Genomic DNA, 20,477 nt, shown 5'->3' with positions numbered 1-20,477 from the left:
GTATCTTTATACACGTGTGCACCCATTTTTACACACATTTACAGGTTAACAACCAGGTTAACAACAAAATATTTTGCTCTTTTAGCCTGAAGATCAGCTGACTTTGTCACATAAATGTGGTACAAATTTCCTGCTACAGGAGGAGACCAGGAGACAGGAAGACATCATTCAAGGAAAAGGATCTAAAATACCATCTTAAAATTTAATGAGCCCAAGTCTGGCTATGAACTTCTTTGTGAAAAGGCACGAAAATGAAGGCCCTTCAGCATAAAAACATTGAATTTTCGATCCTAGTATGGAAGCTGAACAACTATTCCGTTCCATGAAGCTCAAAAACAAATTTTTTTCAAAAGCTGTCCACAAGTGATGTCAAAATGTCAGAGAAATCAGCTGAAATGAAATGCATTCTCTGAGGAGTGAGTCAGCACCATCATCTGTGACCCCTGGAAGTCTTCAGTCCTGTTTGAGTCTATAAATGTCAGGCAAATGGGCTGGGGGAACTTGATTTCTACGATCATGACAGACAGAATCATAAACAATCTCACAGAGAAAACAAACCACCGATATCTTTAATTATTAAGACTTAAAATTCACACACTGCCCGTACCCCATTTTTAAAGCACTATCACTATTAAAGGAACTTCTGCTGATGGAAACGGGGCATGCATCATTTAAACTGAGGTCTCTTTCAAACAGATTTATTTAAAAATCTGACCTTAAGTAGAAGGCCACATGAATCTGGCAGAAAAGTTGAGAAGAATAAACTAAAATGATATTTTAGTCTAAATGCAGCCTAAACTTGATTTACATATATCTTTAGGAGGGGAAATTAAAAAATATGGGTCTAATAATTTGCCAACAAGTTGGCTCTGAGGCATTCATTCCAATGGAGGAATTAAAATTTAACCAAAAACCGAACTTGTACTCATCTGTCATTTTGAGAACCATATGATTACATATTTATTAGCACTTCATTTTAAATCATCAGCTGATTTTAAAGCATCACTCTCGGGATCTGAACATAATATACAATCTGCAGTTCATAAAACAGACTGCTCATAAAACTCCATGGGTAACAATGTGAACATGTACATCTCAAATATGTTCACAAGGTATTTCAACCACATAAGTGGAATTGTACTTCTATAAAACTAGTTGGATTAATCCCTTTCCATCACGGTTTAGAACAAACGGGAAGAGTGAAGCTGCTGAAAATCCCCCGTACGTTTCCCCTCATTCTTCTTAACAGTCCTTTCAGAAGAGTCTGAAGCTTACAGTAAATGAAAAAGACATTCCCAGGAGGAGATGGGGGGTTTCCATCCCTTCACATCTAGATTCAGAGCATGAGAATATTGGATGGCACAATTAAACACTGATGATGCTAGAGGGGAATAATTATTTTACAATTACCTGCGAGCATCACATTTACCGCGCTAATTAGTTTTTGTTTCCCACCAAGGTTTTTCCAGGAATGTGCAGCTCTGTTTCCCTTCAAGTTCAGCAAGAGCTTTTTCTTGAGGAAAAATAAAAATGCATTTTCTGCACCGCTACACAAGTAGCACAGAGCAGAGGCTGGCTTCCTTATATCACCTGCTCCACCCAGATAGTGGAAATACACACAGAAGGGCACGAGAACAGGGAGGGGCTAATGAGCTGGAAATCACTTGGACTTTACAAAGCCTCTCTTCTGCAGTTTTGTAGAACAAATATGACACTGAGAAATAGCTAACTCTTCATCACGGCCTAATCTGTCAACGCAAACCAAAAACCGAAGCCTCCTCTGAAAGAAAAAAAAAAAAAAACTTCCGGTATTAATACTCTAAATGGGACATAAAGATTTTTTAAGTTTGGAGGTTCAGCATGGGAAGTGAAAAAGACATCAGTGACTGATTTCTCACTGGGCTCCTTGCCACGTACTGAAAATCCCAAGGTTTCCCAGTGAAATGCAAATCAGGCAAGAGATTCTGATAGTATTGACAACTGTGAGGTCTGTCTACAATTTACTACAGTGACATCAGACCCCCATCATACATGGCTGTATATAAAAGCCTCAATGAGAAGAGAGTGGGTGCTGAACTTGTAAGAAACAAAGCTATGAGAAAGGAGTAAGGAGGAGTGAAAAATCTGGGGATTTACGTAAAAGAGGGAAGGAGATTGCAGTTTTTTATCAGAAGGCAAATATGCTATTATGATAGTGTTGGGGGGGAGGGGCCGCTGGGATGGAAAACATTCTTAATGAGGCTATGAAATCTTAATCACTGGGTTCATATCTGAAAATCCTATCTTCTTTTCATCTTATCTTGCAAGGTTCTTATTCCTCCCAGCTGACCACATCTCATCAACAGATGCCAGAGTAATCTCAATCCAGCAAATTACAATTAAACAGCAACACTCAGTTAAAATAATACCTCTAACCCAGATCAAAGATAACATTAGTGTTCTAAATGCCAACATGGGAGGAATTTTTGGTTTCAGGAAGCAGCTGATACTGAGATAGGCACTCAGAAATCCCACCTGAAAATACTTCTTTAAAAAATTTCCTTAAAGTACCATACACACCATCCTTCTTTTAGCATCTTCACGTTTTAATTTCTTCTTATGTCTATTAAGGAATTGGGTGAAAAATCTCAGCACTGTATTTTATTATTATTGGTAATAGCATTTTCCAAAAAAACTTTAAATGTAATCTGAAAAAAAAAAAAAAAGAACTCAAGGCTTTTGACTTTCATCTTGCTGGTACTTGGTAAACAAAAAGAAAAGTTTTATTAAAATATATTTTCTTTAGTTCATGAGCTCATGGAATAACTGTGAATTTGAATCAAACAAGAGTGATCAATTCACTAATTTGAATCAAATTAGACAGTCAGTCCTAAATAAGTGATAGGCATGTATCTCCTATAACTCTCCACCATTCCCAACAAAAATTCTGTCCTCTCTTCTCTCTGTATCAACACATAAACATGTGTTTATATAATACACACATACACATACACACACACAAGCGAACCACAGCTTCACCATTTACTGCCTGTATAGCATGCACAAGAATGTAATCTATTCAAACATCATCTGTGAAATGGGTGCAACACCTACCACCCTTATAGCTACTATGAAAGCATAAGTACAGTGTCCTGGTACACAGCAGGCATTCAATGAATGACTCCTGCATTTGTCCTTTTAGTGGGGAGGGGGAAGCAGTAATACCACTGCCTTCTTGGACTGGTCCCATTGCTCCTCTAATGGTTTCTTTATCTATAAAATAATGAGGTCTGGTGTAACAGCTTTAACAGTGATGTCCCTAGAACTGCCTTCCAGTTTAATTAGATCCATATAGACATCTTTCAGGTTATCCCGACTTGGAGGCACTCAACAAAAAAAAGGTTAATGCACCAAGTTGACTCAGGGTAACTTTTTCTCTTTGTCAGTAAGATTACTCACCAAATGCGGCGGGGGGGGGGGGGCAGATTTCATTTTAATTTACAGGTGGCTTCTCCTCAGCATCTTACTCTTAACATCACAAATCTGAACTAATACTTTAAAGGTGCACTCAGATTTTTCCACCTCTAATTTCTCAGTTCCAAGATAGCATCTCTTAGATTTTGTTTAAAATTTGTTTAAAAATTCAAACACATTAAAAAAAAACAAAAACCTAATGCATACATACGATCAGTCAAAAGGTGAAACAAAGAAAAAAATCCCCATCTCCAACTATAATCCAAAACCAATTGCCCCAGTTTAGAAAAGGATTTAAAATGTCAGCTCTGGTGTTGTTTTCATTATGCTGTTGCAAATGACATTCTACAGTAACACAAGAACAACAAAAGTTTGATAGTTAAGATCATTTAAAGATCTATTTCCATGTACAGTTTTGATGTCGAACATTTAAGACCCCAGGACCTTGAAGCCCATGTCACAACAATTCTATACCCACTACAGAGCCTTAAACAATCCGGCTTTTTAAACACCTGATGGCTCATGGGGCCATCAATGGTAATCATTTACCTCACAAGCTATCTGTCCATCTGCCGTAAGGACTCACACATATTACATCTTGCAAACTTATCTAATAGATTCTTGTGGGAAAACGCCATTGAAAATATGTGCCACAGATTTAGAAAAATCAACACCAGAAAAGCCCTGTGTCTTACATAAGTTCCTTTTAGGAACAGGCCAGTATCTAGCTGACGGCATTTCAAGTCCAAATGGCAACAGACCGTAAAAGACAAGGGGTCCAGAAAACAATAAACCCGTACCTCTACCCTCTCAACTGTCTGCATGTGGCAGTAAGATACACTTGGAGGTGAATTTCAAGCATTTTCAACTTGTCATATTCCTTCCCACGCACCCCTATTCCCCAAAGACCGACTCTAATGTGAGTTAATTACAAACTCTTAAGGAAAACATGCTATAGTACTCTTAGGGCTTAAGGAGACATAGAATCGATATTTTGGAAACAATAATATTATTTACAAATCCTCTATTTTTTTTTAAGCTTCAATCTAGAGTTGAAAAAGACTTTGAAAACAACTTGAGTTTAACTCAATAATCTAACACATGGAATGACTAACACATGAAGAGAAATGGGTTGAAGTCATATTAGGATCTTCAGAGCTGACTCCATCCTTAAGACAAAAACGCTCTATTCAGAGTAGTTTGCGCCACATTCATCCACTAAATGAAAACGATAAATTAAATTTTCATAATTAATAATTTAACTGAAAAGAGAGAGCATCTTTCAGAGGCCATTAACACTTTACACTCAGAGTATTCTTAGCAGGTGAGAATCAATTGCACAATTATGACCAAGAAAATCTTCGGTTCGGCCTTGACACGCTAAGGAGCAGAGGAGAAAACACACAGAACTTTCAAATTAGCTACCTGTGTAAACTTGTGTTGAAGCCCTATAAAGGTAGCTATTTTAGGGGTGGTGGGGTGAGAAGCCAGCGATCTCTCAAAACAAATATCATGGGAACGGTACTAATCAAGATTAACTTCACAGAGAAAACTGCCAAAGAGAAATTCAATATTTTAATTTACATTATCTGATTATCTTAGTTGAACAATGAGCCTGACCACGCGTAAAAGCAAGTTAACATTCTTAATATCGACAAGAAGGACAATTCACATTTAACAGATTTTCATCCCTCTCCTCACCTTTTTTTCCCCTCCTAAATCCTAGGGGCTCAAATAATTGGCCACTGCGGAGCTTCTCAAGAATCTCTCAGCTCATAACATTTAACATCCTAGAAAAAGAATCTAGCACCGTAGGGGAAAGTTAGTTGCCAGGGAAATGGATCATAAAGCTCGGAATGGCCTGAAAATTGCAACGGATACAGCAAAGTGCCAGAAAGAATATGAATGTTATCTAGGGGTGCGTACAATAGGAAACATTTTATACGTACTCTTACCAAGGAGAGCAGTCCCTTTTTCGCTCGATTAATTGTAGCTTAGATTCACTATCACATTTCTTGACTGATAAGAGACAACTGTGTATATTCCAAGCCTGAAATGGACACAGACCTTTCATCCCCACTCCTGGCAACCTTCGAGGCTGTCTTTTCAAACATGCCTGAAATACAAGCAGATCCTATTGCCTCCAGAGTGCCCCAGCTGATAAGAGTAACTTTCCTATCAAGACTAACCAGACCGGAGAAAAATGAGGCATACTTTCCTTTCCTAAGGAATCCGAGCTCTCGACTTCTCCCAATAAACTCTCTACTCTAGTTTGACGACGTGTAAAACAACCACAATCACATTAATTATTAAATTATAGGCTGCATATCAGACAAACCACCGTGATTACGTAAAAATTACCTCTAATTTCTGCAGAGTACACCTGGCTATTTTAATGTTTTGTAATTATCTCCTCCTCCCCTTTTTTTCCTCCCCCCGCCCCCACCCCAAGAAAAGGATTTTTGCAAAGGGTAAGACAAGAGGAGCGGACAATTTGGCAAGAAGAGATCTGTAAACGGGCCACGAGAGCTCCAGCAGCCCCGAATTTCAAATGACACGAGCGTGCACGCGCCCACCCCACCCTGGGACGCCGCGCCCCGCTCGCCGATCCCCGCGGGCCGGACCCCACGCCCAGACCCCAGGACCCCGCGTCCGGCTCTCTGGTCCCCGCTCTCCGCCCCACCCCGGGCTCCGCCGCTCCTCCGGACGCGCTCCCACCTCTCCCCGCATCCAGCGCCGGCTCCGAACCCCAGGGCGCGGCCGAACCGGAGCCGCCCCCCGCGTCCCCAGGGCGCAGGAGCGCCGCCGCCCGCCCTCTCCCTCCGCGGAGCTCCGGACCAGCGTCCCGGAGGCGGCCGGGCGGCCACACTCACATTCTGTCTGGAACTAGCAGGCGGCCCTCGACCATCATGTCCGGGAGGAAATCCAGCTTGAAGGCAGAAGTCATGTTCGCGGCGCGCGCTCTGCGCTCGGGCGCGGGGGGCGGCGGTGCGCGCGGCCGAGCGGCGGCGGGCGGCGCAGACGGGCAGGGACAGGTGCGCGCGGCCTCCCCGCGGCGGCCGCCCGAGCCGGCACTTGTCACATTCTCTCCACGCCGCTCTCCGCCAATCCCTGCCGACACCCAGCGCCCGGGCCGCGGGCCGCCGAGCGCCAGGTGCGGCGAGCGGGGGCGGAGCGCCGCGCCCGCCGCGCAGCCGCTTAACCCCTGCGGGCCCGCGCGCTCGGCCCCCGCGGGGAGGAGGGCGCGGCGGGACCGCCCCCTGGACAGATCGCCGCCCGGCCTGCGGTCCTTGGCGTCCAGACTTGCACACCCGTCCCCCGCGCCGGCTGTGTCCGGTCCCGTTTCCAGGCGCCTGGCACGAGGCCCGAATGACCGCTTGTCGTGGGTTGAATGCCACCGTATTGCCCAAGCCCCGTGCACGCCACGAGCGCACCCGAACTCCCCAACGGAAGCCACGAGAGACGAATCATCACCGGGGTTAGTTTAAATGCTCGTCGGTGGGCTGTGCTCGCCCGTGTATGAATGAACTCACCACAATAACTGAAATAGCATTCGTGGTTGAGCCAAAGTAAATATCAGAGAAACGGCCCAAGTTGACATTTGGGGGCTTTTCAGTGCTTCAAAGAGAAAGATGCACGAATCCCTGCACGATTATATTTCCTTTTGTATCATCTTGAAAACATTGAGACGTATACGGGACTGAAACTAAGAGTGATAAATCACCTTTTCTTTTAAAACGATACATCACGAATTGGTCATTTCCAAGTATTTAACACAATGATTAAAAACCAAGAGTGGCTTCATGAAAGAGTGCTGGGTCTGTAATGGCCATGAAGCTTAAATACTCGTTTAAGATCTGTGACCAATTTACTAATAGGAATTGGGAAACAGGACAGAACTCTCACGAAGACAAGAAGGGAGTTCAATTTTCCCAAGTGATCTGTGAAAATTTTTAAAAGATAAGTATAAGGTGATGTTCTAATTTGGTGGCCTCCTGACTTTTGTTGCTACATTTGTTTGATGAAACTGAAATTTTCACAAGGTCAGAAGCCTGTAAAACTTCTGTGTAGCCTATTTCACATTCTAAAGTAACCTCATAAATTGCATACCAGAAGTTCCATAGCTTGCCTCTTTGGGTAATCACTTTGAATTTTATTTTGAAATGATGTTTCACACCTAGGGGTGTAGTCAGCCAGCAGCGGGTTAAATAGGTCACGTGGCATTGTATCACGTGGCTTTAAATGTATCTGACACCATTATAGGAGAAAAAAATTGTTTTTCTCACCAATTTCTTGTATTATAGTGAGATAGGATCATCTTTAGAGGTTATGAAGGAATATGGATATTTATATACCAATATTGAAATCCACACATCAATTGTAAATCCTGCCTTGAGTAATTTGGAATAACAGGCCTGGTGTACTCAGTTAGGTCCATACATACTTAATTGACTTGATTTTCTTCTTCAGCTGAGCAATATATTTGGCTTTTGACCGAAAGGGTTCTAAGATAGGTGGAGGGCTAGGACCAACCTTCCTCTTAAATATTGCCTTTCTGTGGAACCAGGTCTAGATTCATTGCTAAGTCGCTTCAGTCGTGTCCGACTCTGTGTGACCCCATAGACAGCAGCCCACCAGGCTCCGCCGTCCCTGGGATTCTCCAGGCAAGAACACTGGAGTGGGTTGCCATTTCCTTCTCCAATGCATGAAAGTGAAAAGTGAAAGTGAAAGTCGCTCAGTCATGTCCGACTTAGCGGCCCCATGGACTGAAGCCTTCCAGGCTCCTCCATCCATGGGATTTTCCAGGCAAGAGTACTGGAGTGGGGTGCCATTGCTAGATTCATAAAGAACTGAAAAACAGATGCAGTAAATGAATTCTTATACCCAAATGCCCCAACTTTTCCTAATAAGTTACATTTTCTCCCTATCCTCATTACTGCAGACTGTCTTTGAAATTGTAAGAATTTTGTTGGTCTTTCAATAACCTTGATAAAATTAGCCAGATAAATGAGACAAACCTCGACAGTCCCTGATTTTGAAGATATGATTTATATAACTCCCAAATGTAGATAAGCAGCTGACTCTATAATAAAATTATCTGAAGAACGAACGAACAGAACCGGCCTCCAGAACACAACTGCATTCATCAAAAAGGAAAACGTTTTCCAGGCTGCTATGGAATGAAGCTCCATGCACATCTACATCCTGGAAGGTGGAAAAAGCTTCATTAACACGTGCACTTCTGAAATATTTATTTTCTCTTTAATTGCATGTGAATTAGTTGGGAGACGAGGTAGGGGAAGGCCTCTTACTGACTTAAGCCTTCTCAGCAGTTTGTTAAATTCTAGGCTCCAATCCCTTGAGGCAATAGTGGATTCAAAGCAGCTTTTAATCATACTATAAGGAGGGTGAGGAAGTATGTAAGTAGGTCATAGAGAAAGAACCACGAGTGCATAGGTTACTGCCTTATTTAACAACTACAGTGTGTCCCAGAGTTTTCAAAGCACATTTGCTTTGGCCATGTAAAGTCAGAAGCAAACCCGGGGTCAGATATAAAAGAAGACTGGCTCGTACATGAAATACAGTGACAACGCGAACGAAGGAAAGCTTCGGATGTAGCTGAGCTGAAATAGTTTGGTTGCCAAATACATAAATAATAGAGTGACTGCATGGGCTCTTAATGTAGGTGCTGGAGAGAAACAAAGTGCACACACACATACATCCACCCCATTGGGGTGTGTTTCTATGATCACAGCACCTCCACAATAGCCATTTTAAAAAAATGCAAAAATTCAAAAGCTCTTGAGCTTAAAATCAAAAACAAAACAAAACATCCAAACAAATACCACTTGATGAAAAGCTTCAATCTATCATTTCTCTGCTTCGGCAGAAGAAAAAAAAACCCTAAAACAACTCGATGCCCCCCCCCACCCGCCCCCACCCCAGCCCCGCCGCCTTTTTAATTTTCACTCTGTGACGAGCCGTCAGGTATTATGATTTGGTAGTTGGAATTATTTTGCAGAAAGCTTGACTGAGCCGCTGCTAAACACACCGGGTTCAGAGATGCTATTTTATTGCCAAGGTTCTTACCAACAGCAGTGAAAGGGGGTGAGGCCATGGTGAGCACCCCCTCCTGGGCCCAACCTGGTGGGTGACACCTCTGTGTGCTGACCTCCCTGGGGGCCAGGCAGTGGGGAACCACGCAATTTCCTCACCATTTTTGCTTCACTGTAGAAAAACCTTAAGCTGGTCCCTAAGCCCATCCCCCTACCTTCCCTAATTGTCTATTTTTTTTAATCAACTTGCTATTCATTTCCCAAACAAAAGGCAATTCAAGAATTGGAAGCACTTCAAGGGAAAGTTTCTGAATGACCTCATTTTATACGAGGCCTCCCAAGGCAATCGGGTGCACGGCACTGTTTCAGCACTGCCCCGCTTCGCTGCGCCCCCACCCCCCACCCCCATGGTCATTGTTTGAGCGCTGAATTATCACGGGCAGTAAAACACACACACACACACACACACACACACACACAACCTCAACAGAGTGCTAATGAATGCATCTTTACGTGGAGTACACACTGCTCCAGTGCAAAGTATTCGATTTCCGTCACCCGCCTTCATCAATGCACCAGGATAGAGTCCCTGACCATAAACATTCCAACATTTTTGCACAAAGTTTATATCGTAACTTAAGAGACCGGGGCCCGATAGTGATAGATGCTTATAACCCAACAGCTAATCTTCTTCTCCTGCAGAAATCCCTGTATATTTTATGACAAATTTCCATGTTTTAATTATTCCCACATATAACATCATGGGTCACAGCCTCTGTAAAGCAGCAGACAGTCGGCCACGCAACTATAGATGTACGCATCCTGTTCCATCTCCTCAACAGGCACCTTCACTAAAGGGTTTTTCTCCCCTCACTTCTGGCTCTTTATTACAAACTAGAATCCAAAACATCTTTCCCCATCACCTTTTCAAAGTCAAATTTTATTAACATAGCTGTTCCAGTTTAAAAAAAGCCCAGTGTGCTGAGATTCGTTTGGAGCAAGAAAGGCCCTAGAAGGGACGCAGGGAATGGGATTCCCATCACTGGGGGTTTTCCAGCCAACAAATGTGAAATCCACATGAATTTTAAGTACCTGGGAAAGTTTCTCCATGGCCATGTGTTTGTTCTTGGCTTACCCCAGTTTCATCAGCAACTTGCAAAAATAAACAGTGTCTTTTTCCATGTGCTTAAAAACCCCCAGATAGATCCTAAGTGATGCATTATAAAGGTATATTTTCTTAGCTCCATAATAAAGGTACCCCTTAAATACTTCCATCACCAGTCATAAGTTTAAGTGATCTTATTATCCGCTGCCCCCCGTCCCCATTTTGAAAGGTTCTGGAATAGTGACTTTGTCACATTCCTAAATGGACTTCAGTAAAGTCACACTACAGTAAAGATGACATTGTGATCAAACTCTTATTTTACATTTTTTTTTTAACGGGAATTTTCAGCCGTTGCTCTACCTCGAGAGCAGCTGCTACTGGCTTTTTGCAATCTTGTGTTTTTCTGAATCTGTTTTCCACAGAGCCGAAGACATAATGGTGAACTTCCCTCCCATCTGAAGAGACCCTCCAACCGAAGATGGGTTGTTTGTGTACATACCTTCGCACTTGGAAATGAGGTGCCCCTCTAGGGTTTCCAGAAGCTTCCACTCCAAGGGGATGAAATGCTAACACTGTGGACCTGGCAGGCCTCGCGCCCAGCCAGCTCATCACTTCCCTGTCGGCCTTACATTTCCCTTTTCCTTTCTTCATTATCCTTGCCGCGGCCTTCTTTCTCTCCCTCCCCCCTCAGCTTTCTCTTTCTCTCTCCCGCTTTCTCTCTCCAAGGGAAGCCAGACAATGCCAGACAGCCTTCCTCCACAGCTGCGGCGCTGAGGAGGCAGGTGACCACCAAAGTGACCAGTCTTGGGGGCTCATCTGTCGGGGAGTCAAGTTTGCCTGGACCAAGGCTGCGTTCTCAGCTAGGAACAGCTGTCTCTGGGGTGCCCCCTCTCCACACATCGTCATGGGGCGGAGGGGGGAGGATGTAAGACAGTGTCCCGCAGAGTGAATAAACAGGATTTGAAAATTGGGGAGGAGAGGAAGGCTGGCCTGGTGATGTGTACATGGAGGCACTCAGAAAACACAGCCTCCGAAGGAATGTCCCAGCGGCCTCTCAAAGATGCTGAGATTTGTCAAGACTGTATCGGGTACCTTTATCTGGTGCCAGCCTGGCGGCAGGAACAAAATTTATAGCTATCAGGATGGGGTTTTCAGTTCCCTGGCAATCGGCCCTTGAACCACCCCTCCCCCAAATGTTTCCCCCAATCGGTCAGAAGTTCTCATTTTACTGTCACATGCTATAAATTTCAAAAAGAGAAACTACTGTTTGACAGAACACAACAGCTGAGGGGCAACAGCTGGGTGGATATGGCAGTAGGCATAACATTAGGTCCAGAGAGAAAGCTCCAACAGGTGGGGGTGGATGAATAGAGAAAGGAAGTTTTAAGCTTTCCTGGAGGGATTGAGGGAGTAGTCTGAAGCTGATCTTGGCAAGAATCAAAATCTGGAACTGAGAGGGACTCTCCAGAGGTCTGAGAGCCCCACTGGCCTCAGCGTCTCTCCTTTTTCTGAACAAATACATCTTGAAGAAGAGGAAGGATTAAAGAGACCAAATGCTTGGATCGCATGTAAAACAAAACACATTTACCCACATGATGATGGATTCCCCATCAAAGAGCTTTTCCTTCCAAGGATCAGAAGTCATCTGATACGGTGCATGCAGATCCCACTCTCTAAGACAAACGCTACTTGCAAATGGGGTGAAATAGATGATAAGACTTAAGAACCAAACCTGTTGGATTCTGCATCTGATTCTGTCAGTGCAGACTGACACTGGGAACACGTCACTGAATTTTCTGATTGATCATCTAGATCTTCGCATGTGCTTGGCCATCATTTCCTCCTAGGGATGGATGGCTGAAAAAATCAAAATCTACCATGATCCTCAGATGAGAGCTACAATGTGTTAACCTAATTATTACAACAGCAATTATATAACCAATCTATTAAAGTGACATGTAGGTTGAAAATACATTAAGGTTTTGAGCACAGGAAATTTATTTTTTCTCTATAATATAGTTCAAATCTCGAACTATTTTTAGCTTTATGATAGAGGTTTTTGAAAATCCCAAATGACTTTTTCTTTAAATTTGCTTGTGATGCTAATTCCTATGAAGTCCATTAGGGGAAAATAATTCTTTTTTTCTTCCTCTTAAAAGAGCTACCCAAAGCCGTCATGAAAAAGCGGTGTAGTGATCTACCCAAGCTGAGTGGAAATGTGTTATCTTGTCTTATCTCTATGGATGAGTGTAAACCTTTATGTGACCTAATCGGTTAGTCTCTCAACACTCCCTGGTGGAGGCTAACAACTGCATTGGCACCATATCATAGGAATATGGTGAAGTGAGAGCCCAGGAGCAATGAGAATGACCCTCTGGTCTGAGGAAGAAAGGGGATGAAGTGAAGGAGTTTTGTTTGGCTTTGTTTTAATAACAAAGATGAATCCAAGGTGGTCCAAGGACAACTTCTTCCTCCTGCTCCCTCCTCTGTCCTTCAAGACCCCCTCCCCTGCAATACACACTGCTTGATACCTTCGTGCCCATTGTTCCCGCTCTGTTTCAAGACTGTTGTGAACTTCCTAACTGCTGAGATTATGTCACATAGTATATCTGTTGCCTGGTTGGTTCTGATTACAGTATGACAGATTTTGGTCCCTGATGTAGGTTTAAAGACACATTTCAATTTCATCATGCTTCAGATTGCCCTATTATTCCTTCCAACATGTGTTCCCATTACACAGATTAAAGGATGAGAAAAGTGAGGCATAGGTGCTTTAATTCAAAGACCTCAAGGGAGTTGTAAGAACTCAGAAGCAAAAATGGCTATGGTTTTCCCTTTCTTACTGTACAGCTTCCCTGGTATGATACTAAGTATGGACAAATTGAAGTGCATTGTGAAAATGTGGCACCAGAGGAAAATATGACTTTCAAGGGTCAAATATCCAACAGTTGTACTTTCAAGTTGGCCATGGAGGAGTTTGCCTGAGTCCTCACTTAGAATCCCTTCCACCATAGGTTATGTGTCTAGGGGCATTACTTTCCCCCTCTTAGTGTGAAAGTGTTAGTCACTCAGTCATGTCTGACTCTTTGAGACCCCATGGACTGCAGCATGCCAGGCTCCTCTGTCCATGGAATTCTCCAGGCAAGAATCCTGGAGTGGGTAGCCATTCCCTTCTCCAGGGGATCTTCCCAACTCCAGGATCGAATATGGGTCTCTCTCTTGGTCTCGGTTTTTTTCATCTTTGAAATGGAAATAACATACCTACCATTATCTCTTAGATATCTGGGACGATTAAATTATATAAAAGAAAAGAGATCCCCTAGTGTAGCATCAGGTACAGAGTCAATAAGGTTGGGATTTATTCTTAATTCCAATTATAATACTCCCACCTCCCAATCTTTATTTAAACCTGGAACTGGCAGATGGGTAAGAAAAGAGAACGGCAGTCCTAATCCTTTTGTCCTTGTAGCATTAAAATTTTCACTGATACTTCTAAGGCCAGCAGCCCTAACCCAGGGTGGGAAGAAGGGTACAGTTTATACAGGACAGGCATTGAACAGCCGGCAGCTGGTGACAAGAGCTCCATCCCTTTCGATGAAGTCAGTTTCCAAAGAGAAAGTCAAAATGAACCCTAATTGCCACCACCAGGAATTTTCACCGTCCATCACCAGCTCAGTGCATTTTCACTCACAGAGATGCTTCCTAAGTCATCTCTGAATGAATGGGGAAGCCATGTCACAGAACCCGAAAGAGCTGAGGTCCCAGACCAAAAAAGCAAGGCGTGACGATGACGACACCTGCAAGCGCCTGTACCGCTGAGATGGGCAGTTTTGCAGGAGGGATGACGAGCGTCTGATTCGTTCCTGCAGCAAGTACCATGGTGCCCCTTCGCATCAGTTCACACACCAGCTGGGAGCCAGCAATGCCATCCATAAGTTTCAACACAGTTTTTACTGATTGCAGCTGCAAGCCTTCTCAGCCAGGGATTTGAAAAGCCACGGCTATCGATAACTTCAAACCTCATGCTCTTCGTGTTCATGACAACAAAGTTTGCTGAACTGAATGATTATGGAGGAAAATTCTGGTTTTTGTTGTTCTCCGAGGGCACACTGGCATATCCTGCTTCCTAAACGGCAGTGATTCATCACGACCCTAGGCAGCCAATCATGGGCGGGTCACCATGGAAGGGGGTGAGGGAGCAGCCGAGCTGTCCTGGTAACACATGCCACTCTGGGCTGCTGCCACCCTCCCCCACAGATGCCGTTCCCCATTAGCTATGACGGTCTTGACATACCAGAAAATGTGCTGGGATAAGTCACAGTCAGAGGAAAGCTCTGGATCAGATAAACATACCTGCACAGGACAACCCCTGATGGCACTGCATGAAGCAGAAGGCTGCATCTGGGGACAAAGGGTCCTTCATCTGAAATCAGGGTTAACCGGCACATTTCTGAGTGGAGTGGAGGATCAGACACACACATACACACACACACGCACACACACGCACACATATGCACACACGCACACACATGCACACACATGCACACACGCACACATGCACACACACGGGCGCGTGCGCACGCGCGCGCGCGCACACACACACACACACACACACACACACACACACACTGTCTCTCCCTCTTACATCTAGCTTCCATCTCAGCCTGACCTCTGGAGATGAGTACCGTGGGATCAGAAAGGTGTTTCAGCTCCAGGACACTTCATTTCAATTCTTAATGGGCTACAGCCATGAAACCTCACATACACGTTCCTTCCTCCGACACCCTCTTCCCCATGTCAGTTAAATGAAATGCCACGGATCTTAATCCTCTCCAAAAACCACTGCCTCATCTTTCCTACAGAATAAAAGTCACTGCGAGTTCAGAAAAATTCCCAAAGCCAGTAATAACCAAGAAGGAAGCAATCAATAGTGTGATGAAAGGAGAACCCACCTCCCCACCCTCAACATATCCCCCAGGAATTACCAAAATGTAGAAAGAAATTCAATGAAGGCTAATCAAGATGATCTAAGACGTTACTGCCACAGAGTGAAATATACTTCTTACTGTTGGAAGAACGGCAGATAAATGCTGTGGGAGCCGCAGGAGATGATTCTTAACAAACTGCTTTCTGTTAATGACTTTTATAGAAATCTCTACACAAGAGACTGAGTTTGATATTTCTGGTTTTCTCACTGTTATGATTATACCAAATCGAGGCATGTTTTTCGTGGACAGATTCTGACCCCCTGAACACGGGGAGATCCTTCCCAGGTACCATGCTTGCTTTTGGATTTTACCTTCTTTTCATCAACCTAGGTATTTCCAGGGCTTCGAGCAATGAACTTTCTATCAGCCACATTTTCACTTAATTAACCACCCTGATTACAATAATTAGTATTGATTCACTCTTCCAATGACTTCCTAGGTATTCCAGCACAATCTGCACTTGCTCTAAAGTTCTAGATATGAATATTAATCAAAGGCCTTTCTTTGTTTTTCAGCCCCAAAGGGATATTATGCAATAGTATGCACTCATATTTTGAAAAGGAAAAACTGTGAGGTTTCATTTTCACAAATAAAAGAACTCTTCGGACGTTGAGGTTACATATCTTGCAGCCTGTGGTCTGCTGAACACAGCTGCGTATTCCCGAGGCTCCTGTGTGCAAGGACTTGGGTGCAACTGTGACTCTATTGAAAGAAGCCATTTTCCCAGTTTGACTCATCTGTTCCTTTTCTGCAAGTCTGGGCTTAGGATTAAAATTCATTTTGACATTTGTTTAGGTCACCTTGGAAGGGAATCATCCCAACATAGAAGTTGATGGCAGGATACAGATTGCATAGCTTGTTACTGTTGTGGAAATAGATGTAGACAAGTTGGCCAACTTCCGGCCATCTCCCACTCCCCCATCAGGCTAGAGGACAAGATAGCTATGTGTTGGACACTGGAATGGGGGCCTCAGAATTCTGGAAGCTGGTAATGATTGGGTCAAAGCATGAGTGGGTAGGGGGTTCCCTTGTTCTTGGACCTAATATGATCACCCAGGGATTAAGGTGACTAGATCACAGATGAATGATTATAATTTAGTCAAAAATTTAACGTGGAGTTTTCTAAGGTATTTTTTTATTTCAGTGTGCTTCTGACAGGCAGCTGGGAAACACAGGACACTACTTTTTTTCCCCCAAATCACAAAAAAATTGCTTTGTGACCTTTGTTTTGGAAAAAAAAAATTTCCTATGAAAGCAGAATCTAGGTGTGCTGGTAACAGTGGGCCAGTTTCAGATAGAAAGGTTCACCAATTACCTTTTATAAGCTCATCCAAAAGCAATTATTGGCTAACCCAATGGAATGAGCCGTTCATATCCCTTTGGAAGTAAGAGAACATAATCATAAAATCCACTTTACTTACAATGGATAACTTTAAAAATATAATTATTCGACAGATACGTTATGGGTTCAGCCAGGCTCTGAAAATATTATCAATAGGAAATTTATGTTTGAGAAGGCAATTTATTGAGCTTGCAACATGAATTTTTCACAATTTTGTATTAAATATAACATTTCAGCCTAAGTTTGAAAAATTGAATGCATGTCCAAACTCTGAAAAATAGTTAATGTTTCATAGCTGGTTTATAAGGGCTACATCTTGCTCCTTATTTACTGGGAACATCACTAATCTGAACACAATATAATCCAAGAAGAAATATTTGTAATTAAATATATATATCTTTTAAAATTTGCCCTTTAAAATAATTTCCCTTCTGTTTCTAAGAATTAGGTTCTAAATCTCAATGAATTTACGAATATTTTTCAATCTACTGCTCTGGCACAAACAGCTAATTAAAGCAAAACATTAAAATGTTAGAAAAGACATATTCCTTATGGAAACAAATGTCAGTGACATAATTTTCATGTATATCAATTACCATTTAATCTTCTAGGATCAGTTCCTTTATATCTAGTGTGAGAATAAAAATCTTTTTAATGTTGGAGAAGTTTGAAACTGATTTTTCTATTTTCTCTTTTTGAAGTCTCACTGTTTTCACCTGAGAAACCAGTGCCTATGTTATAAAAGGAAAGATTTTTGAAGATGTGAGACATGTTTGCCCTGCATAGAAATGCATTTTATAAGCACATAATCACATATCAAAAATCAATATATTCTGTAGAGACCTTTAACTTAATGATTTAAGAGGCTGGCTAGTCATAGTTTGTGACCAAAATTAGGAGGGCAAAAGTTCTCACTTGTCCTTGAATTTCTAAACGGTTTATCTACCTGGATGCCAAAAGAGGAAGCAGACACCAGAAATCATAATTTACTTAAACATTAGAAATATTCCTCTTAACTTTGCTTTAGTGCTATGTTCCGTAAGTCCACCAAACAGGCATATTTTAAATCCCCAAGCATTAAATACTGTAGAGGCATGTCTGATAACAAGGTATTTGCTAGAATGATAATGGTATTACAAGCGTTCTCAATCAATGAGTTTCTTTCTGTAGTTTAACAGAGAGGTAAGTAATAAATCTCTAACTTAATCCAACCAACATAGCTGCAAAATGCAAAAAGCCCTACGAACGGCAGATATTAAATTTTTTAAATGCACAAAACCACAAACAAGCAGTCCTAAAAGCTCTTCAATCTGGATAGTCTATACAAACAAGATTAAAACAGATAAAAAGGGTGTTGAGAAAGAAGAAGAAGAAGAAAAAAAAAACCCAGACATGCATTAAGCTAGTTTGACAGCTCCATTGTTCAACGGGTCCCATTGTCAGACCCATAGATGTATTCAGTGCTACAATGTCTGCTAGCAAATAAACAAAAGACTACATTTTTCAAAGCAGGATGCCAATTCTATCATAATTCTTTCTCTGCTTCCCAAAAGGTGGCTCATTCTTGGTAAGCGGTAGGACCCTTACACAGATGCAGGAAACAAATATTTGCTTTCAATACAGAGGGACCCAGGACGCCATGCATGAATAGAGGTCTTTAAACAGGTACACATTTTGGCAAACAGGATAAAGTGATCCAAACCTGGTAACACAGAAGGACTATTTAGGTAGGCTAAGTCCAGATTAGAGCGGTATCTGGAACGCAAGTCTAATATGGAGTCTCCTTAGCTCCTTTCTCGCTGAGTATTCCATGCAGAGTGCATAATAATGAAAGAGGCTTAGACATTGCAAAGGAAAAGACAAACCCAGAGCCAGATTCGGAGCCTTTAAAATTATCCACTGGCCGCGCACAAATAGCAGCAAGCAAATACATGATATGCTTGCAAAAGGCAACTCCTGCAAATATAACTCGTCCACAGGAGTCCTTCTCCTTTCTCTCGCTTGCTCTCTCTTTCTCCCAATCTTTTGGTCTCGATTTCGTTTCCCTCTTTCCCCCCTCTCTCTCTCTCTAGATTCTTTTTTATTTTTTTCTTCTAAGATAAGGAAGCTGCTTGATTCTGACCGTGATGACAGTCTCAGCCAGCTCTGAAAACTAGCAAGGCATACATTAAAACAAAGAACACAGCAACATACCTTAAAAGCAGCTCTTCATTTCTCATAGTAACAGCGGATTTGGGACAGCGCATGCTTTCTGCACAGATACACTGATAGTCTCAACAAAAGCCAGTTCAGAAGTGCGCTCCAACATCAATGCCACAGTAGCTGTTCACTAATGCGCGCTCCCCCCTCTCTCTCTCCCTCTCTCTCTCTCCCTCCCTCCCTCTCTTTCTCTCTCTCTTTCTTCACTCTCTTCTCTAGTCTAATTCTGAATGGTAGAGCAAAGGGGCTCCTGCAGATCCACTAAGTAGAAATAATCCTCTCTGACAAGTTATGTTGTCTAAGCATATTTTTACATTAATACACCGTGCTGCCTATAGGGGTCTTGCTTGCATTCGTTCGAGCCTGGCTGGTGTGAGTTCTCCTAATTACCATCTTCAGAAATTGGAAAGAAAAATAAGTCACTCATTTACCTCTTTGTCTTATACATTTCATAGCAAAACCAAGTACATGTTTTCTCTTTGCCATCCACTGTCAGCAAGCCTCACAGATGACTCACAGAAGATGTGGGTGGGTCAGGGTGCTAAAAAGGAATTTTTGCTTCTCTTTTTTGGGACGCTGAATTCACAGCTGGATTCATCTCTTCCTCGCCCCTTGTCCTCAGAAAGAGTGACAAGGTCAAGACCCTTAGCCCCACTCTGGATTGAGGATGGGGAGGACAGAGGTTGCAGAAACTTGGAAAGATTTTAACTCTGTGAGCACCAGAGTTCTTGGAGGTCAGGGCATAACCCACCTGCAGCAGGACTTCTAAAAGAGGTAGGCAATGCAAAGATTGTTTGGTCATACTGAAATCCTCATAGACAGTGGAGCATCTGCCTCAAAAGACCAATTAGAATGCTCTTTTCCAAAAAAAAAAAAAAAAAAAACTCCTGCTTCCGTACTTCATTATCCTCACTGGGCTTAGCATATACAGTTAGCCAAGGAAATACACACTGTACTTCTGTTTATTGGAATTATAAGAATTCCAGGCATATTAACCAAGTAAAACAGTAAGTTAAACACACACAGGAAAGACAAGATGCTATGGATGGAATAGTCAGTTGTCCAAAACTGCAAATGAAGGCTTTGATCCAGGAGGTGTGTGCTGATCGGAAGCCAAGAATGCGCTCAGCTTGGATGGAGCGACACAGAACACAGCCTGAAACAGAGCTGGCTCACGGAACACTGGTTTCCCCACTCCCAGGATCCAACACGTAACCTGTTCTCATCAGCACAATTGTGCACCTCCGTAATAATCTGGACTCAAAATATTTGGGGGAACAATAGTGGAGTGGGGAAAATCATGGTGCGCCCCATTATCCTCTCTTTTGGAGATC

At 42.7% G+C, this 20,477-nt stretch overlaps 1 protein-coding gene across 35 annotated transcripts in view; it reads right to left on the bottom strand.

Annotated features, from left to right (window-relative positions):
- The window catches only part of CELF2 (CUGBP Elav-like family member 2), a 555,810-nt gene that overhangs the window by 307,629 nt on the left and 227,704 nt on the right, over window positions 1-20,477 (bottom strand). For 11 of the 35 annotated variants that reach the window (XM_060397185.1, XM_042230299.2, XM_060397188.1 and 8 more), the window contains exon 1: window positions 11,114-19,240. The exons of 8 other annotated variants lie outside the window; for them this stretch is intronic. In XM_060397185.1, the coding sequence (XP_060253168.1) occupies window positions 11,114-11,265 (152 nt within the window). In that variant the 5' untranslated portion in view covers window positions 11,266-19,240. Of the gene's footprint in view, window positions 1-6,171; window positions 6,198-6,326; window positions 6,580-11,113; window positions 19,241-20,477 lie in introns of those variants that run through there. 16 more of the 35 variants (XM_042230302.2, XM_027976521.3, XM_060397197.1 and 13 more) reach the window with 4 other exon arrangements.

Source organism: Ovis aries, chromosome 13 (genome assembly GCF_016772045.2).
Source record: "Ovis aries strain OAR_USU_Benz2616 breed Rambouillet chromosome 13, ARS-UI_Ramb_v3.0, whole genome shotgun sequence".
Classification (NCBI taxonomy): domain Eukaryota; kingdom Metazoa; phylum Chordata; class Mammalia; order Artiodactyla; family Bovidae; genus Ovis; species Ovis aries.
Note: the sequence above shows the minus strand (reverse complement) of the source record. Positions and strands in the feature narration are given on the sequence as shown.